The 25430-nt window shown below is 40.0% G+C and overlaps 1 protein-coding gene across 1 annotated transcript in view; it reads left to right on the top strand.

Annotated features, from left to right (window-relative positions):
* CAMKK1 (calcium/calmodulin dependent protein kinase kinase 1) overlaps positions 1-23402 on the top strand; it is a 198285-nt gene extending 174883 nt beyond the window's left edge. The window contains exon 16 of the mRNA XM_084651110.1: positions 16980-23402. Within this exon, the coding sequence (XP_084507236.1) occupies positions 16980-17052 (73 nt within the window). The 3' untranslated portion in view covers positions 17053-23402. The remainder of the gene's footprint in view (positions 1-16979) is intronic.
* Positions 23403-25430: the final 2028 nt, after the last annotated feature.

Genomic DNA, 25430 nt, shown 5'->3' on the forward strand with positions numbered 1-25430 from the left:
GCTGTAAAGTGCAGTGTAGACAGTGCACCAGCTCTGGGAGCTACTCCCCTCATGCGGGGTGGGGGTTTTTACAGTGCTGGGAGAGCTGTATCCCAGCGCTGGTGCTGAGACTACATAGCCATGTTACAGCACTTCTGCGGCAGCTCTGCCATGGCAGCACTTTAACGTTGGTAGTGAAGACATACTCTCAGAGTGTTCAGACAGTGTTGTGCGATAAAGACTGATCCTCATTAGAACTTCTCATAAAGCTGTGAAGAACTGATCTTAAGGAAAAGCCATTTAACTGTAAGGATTTTTGTTTGATACTTGGGTCAGGAATATTAGCCAGGGCCTTGTCCTAATTTTAACTCACAGTTCCCTGTATGACACACAGGCCAAGTTCCAACTCCCATATGTTTCCTTAATTAAATTTTGCACAACAGATGGTAACACAGGACCTGCCATACACTGTACTAGTCAGATGGCTGGCACCATCTAGCTGAGTGTCCTATAGCTCTAGCTATCTGCCCAGATCCTTACAACGGAGAGAGAGAGAGAATGACTACATCCAATTAGATACTTTTCTCCTTTGTATCTGCCTCCCTTCTCCCATCTACTATAGGAGACTCTTTCAGAGGTAGGAGAGTTAAAGGACCTTGATCACCATAAAGAAGCACCTTTGCTCTTTATATTTTATTGCCTTAACCTTTTCAGAACCAAAAGCCTGCTGTAAATCTACCTCATGATTAACCAACTGTGGATAATGAACTGCACTCCTGATCCAGAAAGGAAAGAGTTACTGCAGTCATGTTGAACTGAACCTGGCTAACAGAAGAAGCACTTCTATCTTTATGACCTTACCTAGAACAGGTTTTAATATCTTTTTCCCAGGAACCCAATCCTATGAGGTGCTGAGTGCTTCCTTTTAGGGTTCTGAGCATGCTCAAATCCCATTGAGATTTGGCCTGTAGTGAGTGCAGAGATGTACCATGCTCTCTGATTTCTGCTGCCAGTTTTCTGAAGCTCACTGATTTTCAGAGTCTACAGACTGACAGTTTCAATCCAGGCTGGCAAGCGAGATGTCATCCAAGAGACTGCTCTATATGATGTGATTTTTAGCTTCAAGTACAGTCTCGGGTACATGTCAGAAGAGCATTTCAAATGTGGATACTTCATCAGCTTAGCAGGAAGAGTTTATCTTCACTTTATATAACTCTCAGACCATCACTTTCCATTCCTATCATCCTATGACATAGCCTCACATAGTTCCTTGCCAGTGAGTCTCTTCACTCTATGATGTTGAGACTTTACTGAGTCTAAAGAAAAATACCAAATAGCTGTCAGACCCTCCAGACTGTTTAACTCAGGGGAAGCAATGGGTGCTTTTTTCCCCCCCCTTTTCTTCAAATCTTATCCTAACTGGTATATTAGGATTTTCTCTTGTTCTCATAGAAATCACTGAGATACATAGGAATAGCCATACTGGATTAGACCAGTGGTCCATCTAGTCTGTCTCTGACAGTAATCAGTGCCAAATGTTTAAGAGGAAGGTAGCATAAGAAACCCTTTAGTAGGCAATGATAGAATAAACTACCAGTAGGAGACATTTCTTCCTGACCCCTCTGTTTGTCTTATGCCCTGAAGCATGAGGGTTTATATCCCTTCTAAAAAAATCTTTATCCAATCTATCTGATTTTTTAAAATCTTATTAAGCCTTGGTGACAGGTAGTATACTTCTATTGTGTCCCTTTTATTTATCTCCTCTCTAAATTGAACAATTCTAGTCTTTTCAGTCTCTTGTTGAATGGAAGCTTTTCGCGCTTCCAATCATTTTCATCCACCATGTCTAGACTTAGTTTCCTTAATAGCCTCTTGTGTGGCACTGTGTCAAAGGCTTTTTGAAATAAATTATGTCAGCTAGTTCTCGTTTATCCAGTATTGTGTTGGCTTGCTCAAGGTACTTGATTTACAATAATGAGCCAGTTCACTGATTGAATCACAGCCAATCTGTGGTTGCTCCAAAGCAAGGAAGTTTATATCTCTTCCTTAAAAAAAAGTTTATCCTATCTATTGTAACCTTTGTGTGTGCAAGTGCTCAACTATGCTGTCCTCTTCACTTAATTGTACCCAATCAGCTTATGTGATATCATGCAATCAGCATTTCTGGCACCTTCCAGTAATGTTTGATTACCCTAAACTAAGACTTGCAAAAATGGACCTTATGGACCAGCATAGGAATGTTTCTAATTAAATCAAGAGACATTGACACATCAGACAGTATTTCTTACATACAGTGATATATTTAATACTGTAAACAGATAATTTAAAATAATATGAATTTTTATTTTTATGCATTGTAAAAGTTAGATTAGTGCACTTGAATGAAAGAGATTTAAGCTTTCTTTCTCTGTGTTTTGCTTCATTGCATTTAAGAAAATACAGAAAGCAAGAGGCAAAGCTATTTTATTTCTGTGAAGTCTAAGTGGGAGTGCTCATTGTACTAGGTGAATTATGTCCTGATTACATTGAGTATATTTGCAAAGAGAAATTGTGCTAGATATTAAACTCATGCTTCATGCCAACCTAACTTTCTTAATTTACAATGGATTGTTCTGTATAAAATCATCTCCAATATAAAAGTAAAATAAAATATAAATTATGTTATGAATGGTGCCAAGTTAATTGAAATAAATCTAGAACAAGAGTAAAGGATAACAAACTTCTAGGAACTAACCATGTTAAATCACATTGTTACAGTATAAGGGCTTGATATTGCAAAGTCTGGCCCTGATCCCACAAAGCATGTAAGTACACACAACTTTAAGCCCATGAGTAGTCCCACTGAAGTCATATATTACATATATTTGATTTGAGGTCATAGTCATACTCAGTGTGCTTTAATTTAAGCATGTGCTTAAATCCTTTGCTGGGTCAGGGCCAGAGTGCTCAGCATCTTGCAGGATTAGTCCTAAGGCAATATTGTGTATGCTGCTTCAGAAGTTCACGTTCAGGGGCAGTATGTGTCTTCAGAATGGTGGGATAGATTCTCAGCTGGTATAAATCAGAGTAGTTCCATTAACTTTAATGCATCTATGCCTTTGACACCAGCTGAGGATCTGGCACATTGAGTCTTTAAAGCAAGTACACATAATACACAACAGTAAGGACTAGATTGAGGAAAAGTTATACTGCAGGGTGGCTGAACTATCTGTTATATGCCCTCCACTATCTGCCACCTGTTTTCTGTACATACAACATCGGCAATGATGCAGCTCTGTTATCCAGATGGCCTGTGAGCTGCTCTATGTGTCTCATCTTAGCCAATATCCATGTGAGCATTTGGTTTATAAGAAAAACAAAACATGACACTTTCCTCTAACGTATCTAAAGTAATTTATATTCAGTCTTATGTAAGATTCATCTTAGTTATATGGGGATAGCTCTCATTTTAAGAATTTAACTGTTCAAATCCAATTAGTCTGCAGAAACATAGTCAGTAACTTTGCAGAAAGTACAAATCATTTTGGCAGCACCCACACTTGATGTTCTTGTGAAAAGTGTGATAGGATTGTAAAAGATGCAAGTGTTCAGAACTTTGGCTTTACATCTCATCAAGCAGGCAGTATGCTCAGCATCACAGTTCCCCCTACAACCATGTGTGTGTCCATTGGTGACTGAGAGGGAACAGTACCTCCTAGTGAATCACCCACATCAGTTCCTAGGAGCTCTGGATATTGCTGAGCACACCAGCACCCACTAGACTCAATTCTGCTGTCCTCACTCAAACAAAATTCCCATGAAAGCAACATTGCAGACTTCACGATTTGGCTCATGTTCCTGAGTGGAAATTGAGAGCACTTTGCATGGTCTAATAGTGAGCTCCTGTGTGCTGAAAACACACTGGAAACTGAAGTGCAACCTGTGTCACCTTTATTATATTAAAGGTATCTCTGTTATATTAATGAAGCAAACAAATTTTTAAAAAATCCCAACAACACTGTTTTTCCACATCCCTGACTGTACTGTCTTTGAAGTGTGGTAAATCAGTGATGGTATTGTTGCATTGTGTTCCTACATAGGAAAAAAGAGAAGCAATTAGAAAACTTTCCCAATTTCACATTCAATTTGTGTAATTAGGCTGCTTGTAAAATAGTTGGGGTTTTTCTAAGCCATATGTACTGCGTGCTGCTGAAGTCAACTTGCATCTGTGTCAGTGTCAAGAATCTTCCTGCAAGAACCCTTTTGACAGCTGAGTTAGCTTTTCAATATCTGGTGCCTAATTAACATTTCTGAAAAGGGATCTGCCCTTTAGAAAAAGAGAGAAAGATGCCAATTTAACAGCCTACTCATTGAGTTTCTTAGGTTGGAAGCTGCCTGACTTAATTAATTTCTTCACAATCTTTCTACTACCTGCTCACAATATGCCAAGCTCTATTCTGGGAAATGCTTAGGGAAGAAGATGCAGATCAAAGTTCTTTACAAAAGCAGGAGACCTTTCATAGCTGTTACAGATTTTGATCCTTAAATGGCCTTGCTTTAAAAATAGTTTTTAAATTCATGGGGAGGGCTTAAATTTTTCAATTCTTGTAAGATTTTGAAAAATCCTTTCCTGTTTGTTATTTATTTCTTTACTTAAATGTCTAGAAATGTTTAAAAGGCACCTATGCTTAGGCATTTGGCAAATATTACAATTGAATGGAGCTAAAATGAAGATGGCTGTTTTTAGCAACACTATTTATATAGCTTCTGCCTCTGGCAAAAGTACCACTGTACACCTACATCACTGATTGAGCTTGGAACTGTGTTTAACTGCTGCTACAGGTCACAAAACACTGTGGGACTGATCTTCTGGCTCTCACTTTGGTCCCTACATGCTGCTCCAGTATATAGGCAGCACAGAAAAGGCTGCCGTAAGATAGAGCAGCCCTGAAGGCTGCTCTGACTTATGCTGGGGAGTCATTTGGGTCACAGCAGCAGCTTCCTGGAATCTGAGCAGCTCAAAGGTAGTGTAAAGCCATCTGTAACTCCCCTCTGGGCTGTTCTGTCTATGCAGCGTCTCTCAGAAGATCTGCACTGAATCTGACCCTTTGTTTTTTTAGATCCTACATGCGATGGGCCAAATTCAACTATGATGTAACTAGTACTTCAGTGGAGCTACATTAGGGATGAATTTGGTCTCTTGCTTTTAAATTTCCCAGTCACTGAATACAGGTTTTTAAAAATCCCAACTGTTCAGTATTCTCAGTTAACTTCCATTGTATACATCTTTATTATAGGTATGTAGATTCCCCACCTGAACCAGATTCCTCACATTAATGCAGGCATAATTTCACTGCATTTATTACTCTTATTTATTATTGCTAATACATCTCAAATTAACTGAAAAAAATGTTTTGGCAGATCCACTATACTTGCACATTAACCATTGCTGTGCAGTTGGTAAAGTGTGGTTTTCAGCTACCATACATGGAATTATTCTTATTATTTACAGAACTTGATCCCACTGATAGATCAGATCAGAAGATCCATGCCCTGAGAGCTTACAGTCTAAATAGAGAAGGCACAGACAGGGGCTGAGGGCAGCAAGATACAAAGTGACCAGTGCAGCAGGGGTGCTTGAACAATTTGTATAATGGGGGTGCTGAGAGACATTGATCCAAAGAGATGCTGCCACACCCCACTTTAAGCCAGGGGGTGTGGCAGCATCCCCAGCACGCATAGTTCCAGCACCTATGCAGTGAGGTTTAGCAAATAGCTGTAACAATGGAGCCTTTCATCTGAGAGTCACTGGTTCAAACACGGCCAGTTTGGCCGTGACTGACTGGTGGCTTTTTGGTCATTGGTTAGCAGTCTCGGTCTAGTTCTTGTTAACAGGTATCCATGTCACCACAAAGAGTTGTCAGGTTTGTTGACAAGTCTCAACAGAGTTCAAGGACTGAATAGGCCAGGATCTGCTCTCTCCACAGGCGGATGGTGACCCCGCTGCCCGGGAAGTCTAATCCCCAGCCCCTTCCCTTGTGCCTGAGGCCCCGCCCTTTTCTTTCTACCTCCCCCTCCCCCGCAGGAGCCCAAAGCACCCCCACTGTGACCCCCCCAGTGCCAGACTGCCGGGGGGGGGGCAAGGCCCCAGCCCCAGTGCACTGCAGCCTCAATGCCCCCAGCCCCTGGGCAGCACGGCCACAGCACCCCCAGCCCCAGTGCTGCAGGTGGCCAGGCAGCGCAGTCACCGCACCCCCAGCTCTGGGGCTCTGGGTGGCAGGGCAGTGCGGTCGCTGTGCCCCCAGCCCCTGGGCTCCGGGCAGTGCGGTCACCGCGTCCCCAGCCCCAGGGCTCTGGGTGGCAGGGCAGCGCAGTCGCTGTGACCCCAGCCCTGGGGCTCCGTGCAGCGCAGTCACCGCACCCACAGCTCCGGGTGGCCCCCAATCCCGGTGCTCGGCTGGCCAGCACTGGGCAGGCAGCACAGCCCAGCATCAGCGGCCCTGAGTCACTGCAGGAGGCATACTGGCCTGCGGGCAGGGGCCATGGTAGGCTGTTTGGGGAGGCAAAGCCTTCCTTGCCTATAATACCTGCTGCCTATGACTCTCTCCAAAACCCAACTGAGGCCCATTGGTGGGGCAGCATGGGCAAGACTTTCCTTACCTATTGTGCTGAGAGAGGATGCCAGCCCCAGGGCTAACAGTCCAGCACCTTTTACTAAAATTACGTTCACTTTTAAAACATAGCCTGTTGACACCTGTAGCCAGATTAAAGTCTTCATTGTTGATGGTATTGGCAGGAGACTGGCTGCAGAAAGGATGCAAAGTTTGACTTAACTCTTAATTTCACAAAATGTGTGTTTAAGGGGGCACATCTACACAGCAAAAAAACACTCCTGCAGTAAGTCTCAGAGCCCAGGTCATGCAGTAAATCTCAGGGTCTGGGTCAATTCACTTGAGCTCATGGGGCTTGCGCTTGGGGCTAAAAATAACAGTGTAGATGTTTGAGCTCAGGCTGGAGCCTGGTCTCTGAGAATGAGGACTTGGAGGGTCTTGGAGCCCAGGCTCCAGCGTGAGCCCAAACATCTACACTGCCATTTTTAGCCCTGTAACACAAACCTAAGTCAGTTGACCCTTACTGCCGCAAGGTGTTTTTTTTTTTTCCTGTGTAAATGTACCCCAAGTCAGTCTCTTAACATTGCTAAAATTCTGTGGGCATCTGTATATTAGCATGCAGATTTTGACTAAATAATACATACACATTGTCAATGGAAAATCCTGTCCAAGTAAATTTCACACTAATATATTTTTCATTGCAAGGGAAGGATGTGTGCTTTTATTAAAAGCTATGGCCCATATTGTGGCAAGGGTAAGTATTATTAGAGTCTAACTAATGGTTTACAGACTAACTTCAGCACAGAATATCATAACATCTTGTTACACTAGGAACATCACATACAGAAGCACCCATCATCTATTCAGTGGTTTGTGTCTAATTCCTGCTCAACTTGTGTCCTTTGGCAATTAATAACACTACATGTTCATAAGACTTCTACATGCTAGGGACACAGACCTGTATGCTGCTGAACACCTTCCACTCCCACTGATTTCACTAGGTGTTGATGGCACTGAACAGCTTGCTGGAAGCAATTGGCACCCTGCAGGATCAGTTGCCTTTAGCACAGGTGTATGCACAGCACTGCACTATGGGTGACAGCTGCAGCAGCACAGGAGCTAGCAAACAGAGCTGTAAACAGGGGAGTTTGAGTGGGAGTTTGAAAGCGGAGTTTGTCTTGTGGTGCTTGTGTGGGGTTTGGTTTTGCTGTGGGTGGTGGTGTTTTGGTGTGGTTTGTGTTTCCCAGATTAACAGGATTTAGGTGGGAAGGCTATGACAGATTCAGAGGTGGCAGTGGGAGTGACCCATGTAGCAGATGACACAATGAAGATGACTGGATGTGGAAGCTGTGGTATGTACATGATCCTGGAGGGGGCACCTGGTAAGAGTTTTGTCTGCATGAAATGCCGTCTGATAGAGCTGATGGAGGAAAAGATCAGAGGTTTGGAGATGCAGGTGGAAAGTCTGGTAGAGTTTAGGAAGGGGTTTGAGCAGATTATGGAGCAAAGACATGAGGTATCTGAAGGGAAAAGCTCAGACTTGCAGATGGAAGCAGGACTAGGGAATTCTGAGGGGAGACTGGGTGAGGAAAGTGGTCAGTGGAAGCATGTGACTAAAAGAACTAGGCAGAGGAAAAGACGGGCTAGTGAAGGAGAAATAGAGCTTCAGAATAGGTTTGCAGAGTTGGAAAATGAAGAAGGGGCTCAGCAGGTAGTCACTGAAGGTGACAGGGCAAGGAAGAAGAGAAGAGCGGTTAGTCCTATAGGAAAAGGGGAAGAGTTAATGGAGATTACACCAAATATGAGCCCCAGGAGGATACAGGATGGGTTAAAAAGGATTACAAGGGAGAATGGGAATGGAAAAAACTTGCAGCCAGAGGGAACAGGGGATAGACTGGAGAATAGCACCGTCACTAGGAAAAGGCAGGTCTATGTGATTGGGGACTCTTTATTGAGAAGAATAGATAGGCCTGTAACCAGAGCTGATCCAGAAAATAGGAGGGTGTGCTGTCTTCCAGGTGCTAAGATACGGGATGTAGACCTGAGGTTAAAAAGGATTCTAAAGGGAGCGGGAAAGAATCCCCTAATTATCCTTCATGTGGGAACAAATGATACGGCTAGATTCTCACTGGAAAGTATTAAGGGAGACTATGTTAGGCTGGGGAGGACGCTTAAGGAAATTGAGGCTCAGGTGATCTTTAGTGGGATTCTGCCTGTTCCTAGAGAAGGGCAACAAAGGTGTGACAAGATTATGACTATCAATAGATGGCTTAGGCAGTGGTGCTATAAGGAGGGCTTTGGGATGTATGGCCATTGGGAGGCATTCATGGATAGAGGACAGTTCTCTCGGGATGGACTTCATCTGAGTAGGGAAGGAAATAGACTTCTAGGATGGAGGCTGGCACAACTGATTAAGAGAGCTTTAAACTAGGAATTTGGGGGAGATGGTTGGGAGATGTCCAGGTAATCTCCACGCCAGAATTTAGCATAGAGTGGAAAGAAAATGAAGTAAGAGTGGATACAGCTGTAGGTAGGAGGAAGGGCAGTGTAGATACAAGTCTAATAGGTTATACTGGTAGTAAAATAACCGTGCCTAATAGGGTACAGAATGTGAGTGAGGCCAAACAGCAAAAATTAAGATGTTTGTACACTAATGCAAGGAGCCTAGGTAACAAAATGGAGGAACTAGAGTTACTGGTGCAGGAAGTGAAACCAGATATTATAGGTATAACAGAGACCTGGTGGAATAGTAGTCATGACTGGGCTACAGGTATTGAAGGGTATGTGCTGTTTAGGAAAGACCGAAAAAAAGGTAAAGGTGGTGGAGTAGCACTGTATATCAATGATGAGATAGAATGTAAAGAAATAAGAAGCGATGAAATGGATATGACTGAGTCTGTCTGGGCAATAATTAAATTGGGGAAGAAAACTATTAGAGCCTCCCCTGGGATAGTGCTTGGGGTGTGCTATAGACCGCCGGGATCTAATTTGGATATGGATAGAGCCCTTTTTAATGTTTTTAATAAAGTAAATACTAATGGAAACTGTGTGATCATGGGAGACTTTAACTTCCCAGATATAGACTGGAGGATGAGTGCTAGTAATAATAATAGGGCTCAGATTTTCCTAGATGCGATAGCTGATGGATTCCTTCAACAAGTAGTTGCTGAACCGACTAGAGGGGATGCCATTTTAGATTTGGTCTTGGCGAGTAATGAGGATCTCATAGAGGAAATGGTTGTAGGGGATAATCTTGGCTCAAGTGATCATGAGCTAATTCAGTTCAAACTGAATGGAAGGATTAACAAAAATAAATCTGCAACTAGGGTTTTTGATTTCAAAAGGGCTGACTTTCAAAAATTAAGGAAATTAGTTAGGGAAGTGGATTGGACTGAAGAATTTATGGGTTTAAAGGTAGAGGAGGCCTGGGATTATTTTAAATTAAAGCTGCAGAAGCTATCGGAAGCCTGCATCCCAAGAAAGGGGAAAAAATTCATAGGCAGGAGTTGTAGACCAAGCTGGATGAGCAAGCATCTTAGAGAGGTAATTAAGAAAAAGCAGAAAGCATATAGGGAGTGGAAGAAGGGAGGGATCAGTAAGGAAAGCTACCTTATTGAGGTCAGAATATGTAGGGATAAAGTGAGACAGGCTAAAAGTCAAGTAGAGTTGGACCTTGCAAAGGGAATTAAAACCAATAGTAAAAGGTTCTATAGTCATATAAATAGGAAGAAAACAAAGAAAGAAGAAGTGGGACCGCTAAAAACTGAGGATGGAGTGGAGGTCAAGGATAATCTAGGCATGGCCCAATATCTAAACAAATACTTTGCCTCAGTCTTTAATAAGACTAAAGAGGATCTTAGGGATAATGGTAGCATGATAAATGGGAATGAGGATATGGAGGTAGACATCACCATATCTGAGGTAGAAGCGAAACTCAAACAGCTTAATGGGGCTAAATCGGGGGGCCCAGATAATCTTCATCCAAGAATATTAAAAGAATTGGCACAAGAAATTGCAAGCCCATTAGCAAGAATTTTTAATGAATCTGTAAATTCAGGGGTTGTACCATATGATTGGAGAATTGCTAACATAGTTCCTATTTTTAAGAAAGGGAAAAAAAGTGATCCAAGTAATTATAGGCCTGTTAGTTTGACATCTGTAGTATGCAAGGTCTTGGAAAAAATTTTGAAGGAGAAGGTAGTTAAGGACATTGAAGTCAATGGTAAATGGGACAAAATACAACATGGTTTTACAAAAGGTAGATCGTGCCAAACCAACCTGATTTCCTTCTTTGAGAGAGTAACAGATTTTTTAGATAAAGGAAACGCAGTGGATCTAATTTATTTAGATTTTAGTAAGGCGTTTGATACTGTGCCACATGGGGAATTATTAGTTAAATTGGATAAGATGGGCATCAATAGGAAAATTGAAAGGTGGATAGGGAATTGGTTAAAGGGGAGACTACAACGGGTTCTACTGAAAGGTGAACTGTCAAGTTGGAGGGAGGTTACCAGTGGAGTTCCTCAAGGATCAGTTTTGGGACCAATCTTATTTAATCTTTTTATTACTGACCTGGGCACAAAAAGTGGGAGTGTGCTAATAAAGTTTGCAGATGATACAAAGCTGGGAGGTATTGCTAATTTAGAGAAGGACAGGGATACCCTACAGGAGGATCTGGATGACCTTGTAAACTGGAGTAATAGGAATAGGATGAAATTTAATAGTGAGAAGTGTAAGGTCATGCATTTAGGGATTAATAACAAGAATTTTAGTTATAAGCTAGGGACGCATCAACTAGAAGTAACGGAGGAGGAAAAGGACCTTGGAGTATTGGTTGATCATAGGTTGACTATGAGCTGCCAATGTGATATGGCTGTGAAAAAAGCTAATGTCGTCTTGGGATGCATCAGGAGAGGTATTTCCAGTAGGGATAAGGAGGTTTTAGTACCGTTATATAAGGCACTGGTGAGACCTCACCTGGAATACTGTGTGCAGTTCTGGTCTCCCATGTTTAAGAAGGATGAATTCAAACTGGAACAGGTACAGAGAAGGGCTACTAGGATGATCCGAGGAATGGAAAATTTGTCTTATGAAAGGAGACTCAGGGAGCTTGGCTTGTTTAGCCTAACTAAAAGAAGGTTGAGGGGAGATATGATTGCTCTCTATAAATATATCAGAGGGATAAATACCAGAGAGGGAGAGGAATTATTTAAACTCAATACCAATGTGGACACAAGAACAAATGGATATAAACTGGCCACTAGGAAATTTAGATTAGAAATTAGACGAAGGTTTCTAACCATCAGAGGAGTGAAGTTTTGGAATAGCCTTCCGAGGGAAGTAGTGGGGGCAAAAGATCTATCTTGCTTTAAGATTAAACTCGATAAGTTTATGGAGGAGATGGTATGATGGGATAACATGGTTTTGGTAATTAAATATTCATGGTAAATAGGCCCAATGGCCTGTGATGGGTTTTTAGATGGGGTAAGATCCAAGTTACCCGGGAAAGAATTTTCTGTAGTATCTGGCTGATGAATCTTGCCCATATGCTCAGGGTTTAGCTGATCGCCATATTTGGGGTCGGGAAGGAATTTTCCTCCAGGGCAGATTGGAAGGCCCTGGAGGTTTTTCGCCTTCCTCTGTAGCATGGGGCACGGGTCACTTGCTGGAGGATTCTCTGCTCCTTGAGGTCTTCAAACTACAATTTGAGGACTTCAATAGCACAGATATAGGTGTGAGGTCTTTTTTAGGTGTGGTGGGTGAAATTCTGTGGCCTGCATTGTGCAGGAGGTCAGACTAGATGATCATAATGGTCCCTTCTGACCTAAATATCTATGAATCTATGAATCTATGAAAAAAAACTGTCATGGTTTTTTATTTGGTCTTTAGCCTTAGTAAACATTGCTGACTAATATCCCATCCTCTGTTTAATTTCATTCCTTTAATATTCAGAAACATGTGCTCATTTGCCTTTTGCCAACATCTTCTTTAACATTTTCTTCCTTTATCTCATTGTTTGCCCTTAGGGACAGGTTCCTCTTAAGCTCATCTCTATATTTGCATCCATCTTTAAGGTAACTGTGTGTTTGTGTTTTCCCTGGATGCAGTAGAATTATAAATCCTCTCCTCAGTTGTCATGCTTTCTGTGTTATTGAGAACATAAAATTCCATCCTTCATATAGGAACAGTTTTGTTACAGTAGTTATGTAGTTTGTTACAGTATTTATGTGTGTGTGACACTAACATTCATTCTCTAAGTTATTTGGGATTTTTCTTGGTCATTGGTTTCCTCACTCTTCTTCTTTTTCTTTTGGGAAGGATGGGAGAGGGAGACTTGGTGAGTTTTAGCAGAGAGCAGGCTCAATCCAAAACCCTAGATCCAATACCCACAAAATTTGGGAATCTGGATCTGAACTTGCAGCTCAGGCCCATCTCTAATATTTAGACCTTATGAAAGATTAATAGATGTGGCTACAACCAAATATGCAGCAGGTAATTCTATCAATACCTCTACTCTTCAAGTTTCTGGGACTCTGCTGTGATGACTGATATGGACAAAACCTCTTGGTCTACATTTCAACATGCCTCATTTCAATCAGGACTTAAGCAGACAGCATACATATTTTGCAACACATTCCACAGATTGGTCCACAAAGTATGCCGTCCAATTTAAAACAACAACAACAAAATACTGTAGTTAATGTAAACCATTGGAGATCATTAAAAAAAAAAGACATCTCAGTGCAAAATCCCACTTTGCATGGCCAGCTCAAAGCATAGTTAGTCTGCCTGGAATTTGACAGAGATGGTTTCAGATGAATGCTTGGAAATTAATCATGTCTCTTGAAATTCCATTTGAGCAGCTCCATTATTATGGAGACAGTTGTTTGCTTAGGAGCTCATTTATCACTGTAAAATAAATAGATGAATCAAGCTAGGGACACCTCCTGCTGCAAGAGTGAAGGATTTTGAAAAGATTCTCCAAAAGTACTGGGAAGGACCTGAGCAGAATAAAGGCTGATGTAGCACTTTTATTGGCATTTGGGTTGTGATGCATGGGACTGTTTTCAATTTTGAAAAAAGAGAAAATTTTAGTGTAAGTAATAGTCTTTTCCACTTGGATGTACAGTTAAAGAATTCATAGATAGGCCCACTGAAGTCAAAGGAAGTTTTGCGCCTATGTTGACTTGAAAGATCATGCTCAGAAAATCAAGCTCAGGAGAAACCCCCTGTATCATCATCCATTAAGGCTAGAGAGATGTAATAAAATACAAAAGTTCACCACTTGCACCATGATACTTGGTTTCAACCACAGCCTCCTGTTTAGCCCTAACAGCAGCATATGTATGGTCTCCCAGTAAGGGCATGACTGAGGCTTGTCTCCGTTGGGAATTTACCCTGATTGCAGCCATCTGTGGCCAGTTGGCTCCATTGACGTGTACCCTGGTTTCAAGTGCGAGTAATCTCAATCTGTGCAAATTGAGGGTTATCTTGCCAACACTTATTTTGCACTGATACAGATATTTCAGTGGCTGGCCAGAGATTGCTAGAACTAAGACAAATTGCCAGTGCAGACAGTGCTTCAGCTTTGGAATGAATAACACAGCCTGGTGAAAATGAAACCTGTGATTGATTCCTGATGAATAGACCTCAGAGGTGCAACAAACTGTTCACAAGAGAGATGCTGCCATTGGTCTGAAGCCATTTTTCTTTAAATACATAGGACCAAATTCTCTTCTCAGATACCCAGGCACAACTCCTGGCTGCTTCATTCCCATTGACGTTCTGCCTTCATTCCCACAGAAGTCAGTGGGAGTTCCAAGTGCATAAATGAGGACAGATATTGGCCCACAGTCAAGGCATAAATGGCATTAGGGAAGAATCCTTATCAGTTAACAAGACAGAGAGTAAGCGAGCTATGACTGAACATGGGACTAGGAGTCATGACTCAAATACTATTTTGCCTCTATCCTAATTTTACTATCTGTTATGTTGTGAAGCTTGTGCCATTGATGTACAAAAATTGCTAGATGAGTGCCATGTGTTATTACGACTATTAACAATGGTCTCAACAGTGCAGCATGTTGGATAACCACATAGAGCAAGGTTCATTAGCCTTCTATTAACAAATGTAACGCAAATACAAAATAACACCTTAAGAAAAGCTATTTAATGGAGACTAGCATTTAGCCTCAGTCCTCTCAGCATGTAGTCACGTCTCCTATGTGGCAGCACAGACTGCAGACTACTTACTGCAAGATCACCCCAGCTGTCTGTAGAAAATAAATTTAGTTGATATTCAGTATTGTATTGAATGTTTTGGCAATTTATGCTATATTGCACCCATTCCACATCCTGTGGATCACATTGCCTTTAATGCTAAAACAAGGTGTACAGACAGGTATCAGCTATTGAGAATTACAGGGAAACATTTAATCTGATTCATCAAATTGCAGACAGTAGCAAATAGTACAAAATGACAGCAGGCTCTAAATAACCCGTGAGACACCATCTGCTGCTGAATTATGCTTGCCGTTATCCCACTGCACAGACCTGCTTGCATTATATCTGATAATGAAACCTGCTTTCCTGTTCACGGTAATAAATCATTTAAAGAGGGTGATGACAGCCCCTGAATTAACTCAGATCAGCCACTGAAGATGGATCTATTACTCAGCATGTTGAAGTCAGGCCTGAAAGTGCATTTGGAAATGGTCAGTTGTCTATATTCAAGGTCAGGTTTATCACCTGGGCTGTGATGGTGCACTTAGGAATGGAATTATGCTTAATGGCAACCATTGTTTTTTCTGTTTCACTCTTTAAAATACAGCTCAGACATAAGCGTTCTTTTGATACAGCTTCAAATTAACTGATAAGGTGTGATCTCCAAAAAAATTTCACCTACCAGTTTTAAGAGTTGACTAGCCTTGCTACCTCTCCTAGGCTGTCTTTACTGCAGAGTTAACTCAAGTTACCTACACTCTAGTTACTTCCTCTCAAGTTAGTCAAGCTCAGGTGAGAGCAGACATATTGTGAAATAACAGTCGAGCCACACAGTGTGGTTGTATTAGCAGCAAAGTGATTGTGTTAGCACTTGACAAGTTGCACTAACTTAAGCTGGAGTCTTCACCACTTGACAGGCTTGCCAACTGTTCTGCCAGTATAACGTGCATCTCCAGTAGAACAATAGCTATACCAGCAAACCTTTCAAGTGGAGACAAGGCCTTGAAAGCACCACCACACTTGAGTTAAGGTTTTTGTGTGTGGATGGGACTCAAGTAGGGGCAACACTCAAGTTGACTTTGCAGTGGAGACAAGCCCATCAGTTTCTTGAATCTGCAAGAGAGGAAGTTGAAATTTAGGAGCATTCTGAAAAGGCTGAAGACTTTGTGAAGTAAGACAAATATAAGTAAGTTATCTTCATTTTGTTTTTGTGGCTAATACTGAGCAAGTTTTCTCAGACTTTTTCATTGAATTATCAGAAATTGGAAACTGAAAATTTTTGGTAAAACTTTTGAATTATCAGGAACAATTTTGAGTTTTTGTAAAAATGTTCAGCTTTTGGTGTAGTTTTCAGTAAATATTTTCAGGTTTTGGATTTCAAAAATCAAAAAAATTTTATCGAAAACCTATTTTTTTTTTCTTAAAAACATTTTAAAAACTAATATTTTCTAGTTTGGGTTTGTCTTGGAAAAGCTGAAAAAAGGGACAGTTTGGGGGAAAAGCATATAATTGGCATTTTAATCAGCTTTATGTTCTAATTCTATTAATATTCTATTAATATTAATTATAAGTTATAATTATTGCAGTACCACCCAGAGACTCAAGGAGGATCATGCCCCCGTTGTGCCAGATGCTGTATAAACACACAGGAAGATGTGATTTCCGCTTCAAAGAACTTACAGTCGCCATTGCAACGCAGCAGTTGGCTACTTTTTCATTGGCCTTGAGGAAACATAACTGCCGTTTGCAGTTGAGCTTTGGAAAAAGGGTTGCAGATGTCAAACCATAAAATCAGTGAAACAAGTAGAGTTTAAAAATATAAACCAAATAAACTTATAAACATTGCTGCCTTTCTATATTTCTGTTTCTGAGAATTAAATCTCTTGTACTAGTGCAATAAAAGGGAGTTGAGAATGTATTTTGACAAACTAAGGAGCTGTAGCCTCATGATACCAAGTTTTATCATACTTGAGTGATCAGTGCACTGATGTTGATGCATTTTTCTTTATCACAGTTTAACTGTTTACATGGTATACTTTTTAAGGAAATACAGTTTTGTTTGAATGTCATTCTTCATCTAGTTATTGATGTTATTGGTTTGACTTGCCTATTAGAGAAAACTACGCCTGCTCTATTTTTCTAAATGCCTGTTTCTAATTATTTACTTCCCTTCATTCATTCATGTAGAAAGCAAGGGAGCAGAGAAGGAGTAAAGGACCTTGATCTCCCTGACGTCTGTGAAGATGAGGCTACTTCCTGAAGCCATGTGCATGTCCTGGATTGGTTATTTACTGCTGTTGTAACCATTGTGTTGTGTCCCACACATTCTGCTCTCATGAACCAAAGTTTGTGACCTGAAAAACAGAAATTGAAAAGAGGAAACAAGCAACAACAACTAACAGTGCGAGTTCTTTGGAAATGGTTTATTCACGGAATGTTATGTTGTATTACTCATTGGCTTCATTCAACATGTAAGATGTTTCTCTGTATTTGACATGTGCCTCATTCTCCATTTGAGCCTATGTTGTACGGTCATTATTGTCTGGTATCTTGACCAATGAATGTGTTTTTATTTATAATTCAAAGAACCAAACTTTATCTAATAGGGCACTTGCCATCAAGATGTTTTCCAGCTTTTTGCATTCTGCATTCAAAGTACCAAGAAAAAAGATATGCAGTAGCCAGGTGTCCTCTCTTAGGTTAACTTTTATTTATTACTCAAGCGCTTAAATTTACTGGGGCACAGTCTTACTTCTGCTGAAGTCAATGACAAAATTCCTGTTGACTTCTGTTGAAGTAGGATGAGATCTTCCACTGTGTAATTCTTTGTGCTTTTCATTCTTTCTTATTTTTGCATTATATAGCTCTTATTTTTGCATTATATAGGGCCACATTAGAGTCATTTTAGTACAATATTGAAAATATACGATATTCCCACCCATCTGCATTGAGATTTGGACTGTCCCTGAACTGTTAAAGGCCCTAATATTCATCTGAATATGATGGATTAGTGCACCAAGAGCATTTGCTTATAGAGTGTACTGTTCCCAGAGGGCTGGGATTTGATTCCATTTGTGTGCTAATGTGTGGACAGGAATTGTATTTACTGATCTGAAAGCATGAGACAATGGATTTTATTTGTCATTTAAGGCAGTCTGATTCTCCTTTCCCACTCACCTCCCAATACCCCCTCCCCCACCATAAGAGAGAGACAGTAGGTGTGTTTGATTATATCTTGAGTTTTTTACCTAACTGTTGTTTACTAGTAAATGCCCTGAAATAGGACATTTTCCTATAAGAGAGTATGTCAGTAGATGATTCTTTGATGGTAAGCAAGGACCCAGAAAAGCTACAGGACAAAAGTTGAGTTTAATTTAACTCATTTGTGTAACATTTCAATACTTTAGGTTTTATGCACTTGGTCCTCTGCTGTGGCATGCTGCTGTAACACCCCCCAATGTGGTTTTAATAATATCATGAATCTTCAGTGTTGTTGAATTAGAAGGTCAGAGATTTGAGCTTGTTTGGAATCCCAAGTCAGCAGCAATGTAGGCTGAAACCACTACAAAAATATTTATGTCATGTCCTAGGTTATGTACTGCAGCAGTTCCACAGGAGAGAGAGAGAATAGCTTCCAGTATGAGTTGTGAGATGAGATTGTCATGTTGCACAGCTATAAAGTTGGAGTAATGCATCCACTTCAATGGAGTTACTTCAGATTTACATTGGGGTTTCTGTGTTTAGTCTCTCAGGCAAGTACAAAACTGTGTGCACACCTCTATAGAATCATAGGACTGGAAGGGACCTCGAGAGATCATCTAGTCCAGTCCCCTGCACTCAAGGCAGGACTAAGTATTATCTAGATCGTTCCTGACAGGTGTTTGTCTAACCTGCTCTTAAAAATCTCCAATGATGGAGATTCCACAATCTCCGTAGGCAATTTATTCCAGTGCTTTACCACTCTGACAGGAAGTTTTTCCTAATGTCCAACCTAAACCTCCCTAGCTGCAGTTTAAGCCCATTGTTTCTTGTCCTATCCTCAGAGGTTAAGAAGAACAATTTTTCTCCCTCTTCCTTGTAACAACCTTTTATGTACTTGAAAACTGTTATCATGTCCCCTCTTAGTCTTCTCTTTTCCAGACTAAACAAACCCAATTTTTAAAATCTTCCCTCATAGGTCATGTTTTCTAGATCTTTAATCATTTTTGTTGCTCTTCTCTGGACTTCCTCCAATTTGTTCACATCTTTCCTGAAATGTGGTGCCCAGAACTGGACACAATACTCCAGTTGAGACCTAGTCATTGCAGAGTAGAGTGGAAGAATTACTTCTTGTGTCTTGCTTACAAGACTCCTGCTGATACATCCCAGAATTATGTTTGCTTTTTTTGCAACAGTGTAACACTGTTGACTCATATTTGGCTTATGGTCCACTGTGACCCCCGGATCCCTTTCCGCAGTCTTCCTTCCTAGGCAGCGATTTCCCATATTGTATGTGTGCAGCTGATGGAGTAAGTGGAGTACTTTGCGTTTGTCCTTATTGAATTTCATCCTATTTACTTCAGACCATTTCTCCAGTTTGTCCAGATCATTTTGAATTTTAATCCTATCCTCCAAAGCACTTGCAACCCCTCCCATCTTGGTATCATCTGCAGATTTTATAAGTGTACTCTCTATACCATTATCTAAATCGTTGATGAAGATATTGAACAGAACCAGACCCAGAACTGATCCCTGTAGGACCCCACTCGTTATGCCCTTCCAGCATGACTGTGAACCACTGATAACTACTCTCTGGGAATGATTTTCAAACCAGTTTTGCACCCACCTTGTAGCTCCACCTAGGTTGCATTTCCCTAGTTTCTTTATAAGAAGGTCATGTGACACAGTATCAAAAGCTTTACTAGAGTCAAGATATACCACATCTACCACTTCCCCCCCTATCCCCAAGGCTTGTTACCCTGTCAGTGAAAGCTAACAGGTTGGTTTGATGCGATTTGTTCTTGACAAATCCATACTGACTGTTACTTATCACTATGTTTACCTGTGTCAACAAAAAGGGCAAATAAAGTCAAAAGGCAGGAGTATTTTCTATTATTATGCATTTAAATGCAAATTATGGGGTTTTTCTGTGAGGAAGGCAGCTAGAATATATGTTGTTTCAGAGAGAAAAGTGGTAAATTAAGGCTGGTCGGGATTAGGAGGTAGGGTTTTTGGCCCTTTTTAGGGTGTGAATGAGATAAAGTTATAAACCCATTGTTTATATCTTATCTTCACTCCAGTTTCCTCCCCTTTTCATTTTTCATAGAATCATAAATTTTTAAGGTCTGAAGGGGCAATTTTGATCATCTAGTCTGACCTACAAAACAAAGGCCATAGAATGTCACCCACTTTCTTCACCACATCCCTCTTTTATTATTACATATGTTAATAGGCACCTCTGCTAGCAGCATTCTGTCAGTGTCAGGAGTTCGTTATTTTTCATCACACAGAAGTGTTGTTCTGAAAAATGTAGATTCAGTGTAGCAAAAGCTAGGCAGAGGCAGACCAGTAGCCTTTACGTGTCTGGTCTAGTTGCAGAGCACAGGACTGGGAGTGAGGAAATGGGAGTTTTCATCTGAACTCTGACAATGACTCACAGTGTGAAGTTGGGCAAGTCACTTAACTTCTCTGTGCCTCAGTTTATCCATCTGGAAAAGGGGGATAATACTCCCCACCTCACGGGAAGGCGAATTTTAATCAAAGTTTGCATAGTGCTTCAATAGCACCTTCTATCTACAGATAACAAAATGTTGTAATCTATTATGCTACAGAGTAGTAACCATAAAAGCAGGTGTCTTAAATCATCCTAGTCTTGGAGTTATTGTTATATTTCTTTTTTTGTAAAAGGAATGGTGCTGATGGAAAACTCATTTACTCTTTTCTTCAGCTCAGGCAAGAAGTCTGACAGAGAAGAACTTGCCAATTACAATATTCTCAGCAGAGGTATTCTCCTTGAGTTCACTTGGGCTCTAGCCTTGTCTACAGTCAAAGTTGCACTGGTTTTAACTGAGGTGCGACTTTAAACCATTCAATTATATGGGTGCCAAAAACCTTAGTGGACACTCTGAATTCAATTTTATACTTAGTTTATATCAGTAAACTTGATAAGGAAGTTAAACTTTGAATATAGCACCTGACATCTATCTGCACTAAGAAAATCTTTCAGTTCAGCCTCAGTGGTGTTAGCTGACTTGGGGGATGAGAATTTAGATTATTTCTTAAACCAATGGATTTATGGTTCAATAACTATCTATTTTGAAATTATGGAGGAGATTTTTCAAAGGACTCCGGTGGAGTTATGCACTCAATTTCCAGTGGGATTTGGGAGCCTAACTCCTTTAGCGTTGCTTTGAAAATCCCAGCCTCAATTAATAAAACAAATCAAAATCTTAATATTTTTGGGAGGAGTAGGCTTAATGTGCTATTTCTTTAGCTATAGGACACTGTGTTGCTTTTATAGTCTTTAAATCTCTTAAATTCTCCCCAAAATTGTTTTTAGAAAATGTTCAGTGTTCCTTTAAATAAAAACCACAGTAGACCTGTTTCTTCCAATCCAGGCAAAAGTGAATTCTACCTCAGAGACTTTGTCATCTCTGGCTTTCAGCCCAAGATTTCTTTTTCTTTAGATGACAAGAAATCATCCTAATTCCATCACACAAAGCAATCTTAAAATCTGTACACAGTTCAAAAAGGGGAAATTATGCCAGCATAAAAAGAAGTCTAATAATTTCTGTGCATGTCTAAAGGGAATGCTATAAAATGGCATTCCACTTCTGTAACCCTATCAGAGTGAAATGTACAACATGTTTGCAGCAATGTTAGTGTAGCTTGGAGCAATAGTGCCTTTCTACTATGGGACAGAAGCGGTTTAAAGGATATAAAAATTTATTTTTTTTAAAAATTAGCCTTTTATCTCTGACAATTAAGCCCTATCCAGAATGGATGAAAATCATTCTCTTTACATAGATACCGGGCATTGGGATGATCTGCAGAGCAGAGGGGAGGACTGAAATAGTCAGTCTCTGATGTCTTTGTACAATCCCTACATTTTGTATTCAAAATCCTCCACCACCATTTAATATACTAAACAGCACTGTTTCTGCTGCAAGAGTATCCTGCAGAAGACAGTGCCTGAATTCATCAAAATGTGTGTACTCAAGTCCATATCTGTGAGAAACACCGCTAACAGTTTTTTGTAAAGCAAACTGTTATTTGTCACCTCTTATAATTTAGTCCAAGTTGTAACTAAGTTATGTCTAATTTGAGAAGCCTTCAAAGAAATTTCTCTTGTGGAGAAATAACACACTTTTAAATCTGCGTGAAGTACATTTTTAAAAAAAATTATTAATAGATCTAAGTTCTTAGCTTGAGAGATAACACTTGGTAAAGTTTGTCAAGTCTGTTAGCAAGGGTAGCCATATTAGAGATCTTTATCATTTTGGGTGGGAGTATTTCAATAGGAACAGGACACTACAAACAAAATTCCCATTGTTTTCAGATACTTATTACATTGTAGAGTCTGAGTGAAGCATGCACAGTGACTACCCCAGTGTGCACGTGTACTATATCTGCTGTTGTGCCGTGGTTTCCTGGCCATTTGTCTGTGATCAAGAATAATGTGTATTTGCTGGTAATTGTGTCATATCTGCATGATTCCACCTTTGAGCAGCAAAGGTCTATAAAGACACCTAGGAAATCAGCCATGTTAGATTTTGTCAGTTGTCTTTTAGACTGCTGGAGACTTTGACAGTGCAAAGTAAAGAAACAGAAGTTTATAGTGTAGCCTTTCCAGTTTGAGTCACATAATCAGCTCCTATAATTGTTGTCTACAAGAGAATTTAGTGCACATGCAGTAGTAATCATGGTTTTAGATTTAGATTTTTCTATGGTTCTTTTTGGTGTCTTGAGATATGTGAAATAAACAAAAATCCTCTGTTTTGTAGGTTAAAAAGATAATGAATCAGGTTCCACAAAGATCTCTGTAAGACCCACCTGTTTATTTACTATATATAATATTATTTACCTTAATATAGAACATATAAAGCATAATTTGAAAAGTGGCTAACATTAATGACATGTTCACAGATTTTCTTTGGCTTTCACTCCTTTGGTGACAACAGTTTTGTATCTTGTTTGAGTAGCTTCTGACAAGACAATCATCTGCTGGTTTTTTACTTTACTTATAATTGCCAGTGGGTTGCATTTCAGGGCAGTCTTTGAGTTTCAAAGATGTTAGGCAACTTAGAGGTCATTTTTGTTGTTGTTTTAAGAGGAAATAGGGTGCTAGCTTGATTAATTTTATTTGCAAATTGTGTACAATTTGAAACATTCTGATTAAGGTCTTATACTGCTCAAATTGAAGACAATGGAAGTTTTGCCACTGACTTAGTGGGAGTGAGATCAGGGTCATAAGTGACTAACAAGTGGCTGTGAAAATCTTGAAAAAAAGCAGTTTTTAAAACAACTAATTTTGTTCTAGAGTAGCAGCCGTGTTAGTCTGTATCCGCAAAAAGAAAAGGAGGACTTGTGGCACCTTAGAGACTAACAAATTTATTTGAGCATAAGCTTTCGTAAGTGAGCTGTAGCTTACAAAAGCTTATGCTCAAATAAATACGTTAGTCTCTAAGGTGCCACAAGTCCTCCTTTTAATTTTGTTCTGTTTGTCGTAGCTGTTATATTTGTCTTCCAAGCAGGTGTTTATAGCAAAGCATAAGCTCTGATGTAAACTCCTCTTTGGAGACAGCATAATTGAACATGGTAGCCATGAGACCCCTTGAACTGCTTACATTTCCAGAATCAAGGACAAAAAGAGAATGTGAGGATTTTTCTTGTGTTACTGTGTATGATAAACCTGTGCCATGTTGGTTGCAATGGATTTCATGAAAAGAATTTCACTGTTCCGTGGATCATGATGTCAAAGCAGTAAAACTGTAAATAAATCTACCTCCTTTGATGGGCAGTTGCAATCTTAATTGTAATATTTATTTCAGGAAAGTATGGACTGTGAGTCAAGTTAAAATTCAAGAAATTTGAAAACAAATCCCCTTATAATAAGAGTTTCTAGGCCTTTAACTGCACCAACTGAACAGAGGCTAAGTTAAGTTCAGAGATCTGTTGTCTTGTGAAATAAATTATGTTCAACAAAATAAGCATGAGGGCTATAGAGAATGTACCCCTTAAAGCCCAGACTTTGGTCTTTGTAACACTGGGTTCTTCATAACCTATCAGGCAGAGCTACCTGCTATAGCAGCTGGAGTTACTGTGTGTAAGTTCAAGTGATGCTAATTTATTTTAAATGAAAATATGAGCGCTACATGAAATCAACATAGATATCTTTCTATTAAAGAGTTTCTAACTTACTATGCAGTTTTACTGCATGCTTCCAATTCTAGGCTAATAAATTCTTTTGACAAGTAAATCAAATTCAGATGATAACTTGGCCTCTTTGTGAGCCCAATCTTGTAAGGTGCTGAGTGCTCACTTGTGGAAACTAAATGTGTGGTTTTTGTATACGTGAAGTGTGTCACTTTTGTATAGGCATGTATGTGAATGTGCACTGTAATTTATGGAAGAGACCATTTAAATGTACATATTAGCATATAAAGGAGTCTATACATGGTCTACTATGAGTTTTAATATCATTTGGATGTAAGTGACATATTTCTGTTCCACAAGGACCTCCTGGGAGGTATGGTGTGCCCTCAACACCCATTGATTTCAGTGGGAGTTTAAATAACTCAGCACATTGCAGGATCTGACGCTAGAAAAGAATTTAATGATGCAAGGATAAATAATCCTTTATTTATCTTAGTCTAAGAGCCATACAGCATAAATAAAATGAGATCTAAATTGTATTGGGAATTCAGTAGAAAATTTTCTGACAAATGCTTTTTAAACGTGCACTCCACCTTGAAATCTCTGCAAAACAAAGAGAATGCTGTTACAACAGCATTCTTTACTTAGGCAAATTGGTACTGTAGGTGGGAAGCAAACTATCTATAGATCAGGGAATGTTCCATATAACAGAGTCTTAAAATAAGGAGAGAGAGCATGGTATAGTTCTTTCTCAGAGACAAAATACCTGTAGTGCAACTGAAAGAAAGTCCCCATAACAGATTTTACTATTCATTACTTGACCAGCCAGCTCACAGTTAAGGTTAGACATTCTGCAGTCCTTAAAAAAATCAAAACTCCCAGGGGCTTCTAATGACTACCTAAAATATTACTTGAAATTTGTTTTCTTGCATTTTGTGATAAATTGCAACGTGAGATCCTTTAAAGTCTAGGAATATATGTGTCGTCTCTTCTCATGATTAGTCCAGGAGGATCAAACAAAGCTGTATTGACATTGTTCACAAATACCCATCTCTCCGTAAAAGCCGCCATTACCTCCCCCACAAAAAAAACTCCCCCCACACACCATGACCACCTTCTTTCTCCCCATCATCAGCAAGTCAAAGAGCTGTATAGAAAATGTGCAAGAAAGAGAAGGTCGTCTCAGTATAACACATAGATCTCAGGTCTCCCATGTAGAGCAGCAAGTTGTGTATGTGACAGATCATTTGTTACATGATTGCAAATTAAACTTTCAGTGTCATG

The sequence above is a fragment of the Lepidochelys olivacea genome (genome assembly GCF_965140295.1).
Source record: "Lepidochelys olivacea isolate rLepOli2 genome assembly, chromosome: 17".
Lineage (NCBI taxonomy): Eukaryota > Metazoa > Chordata > Testudines > Cheloniidae > Lepidochelys > Lepidochelys olivacea.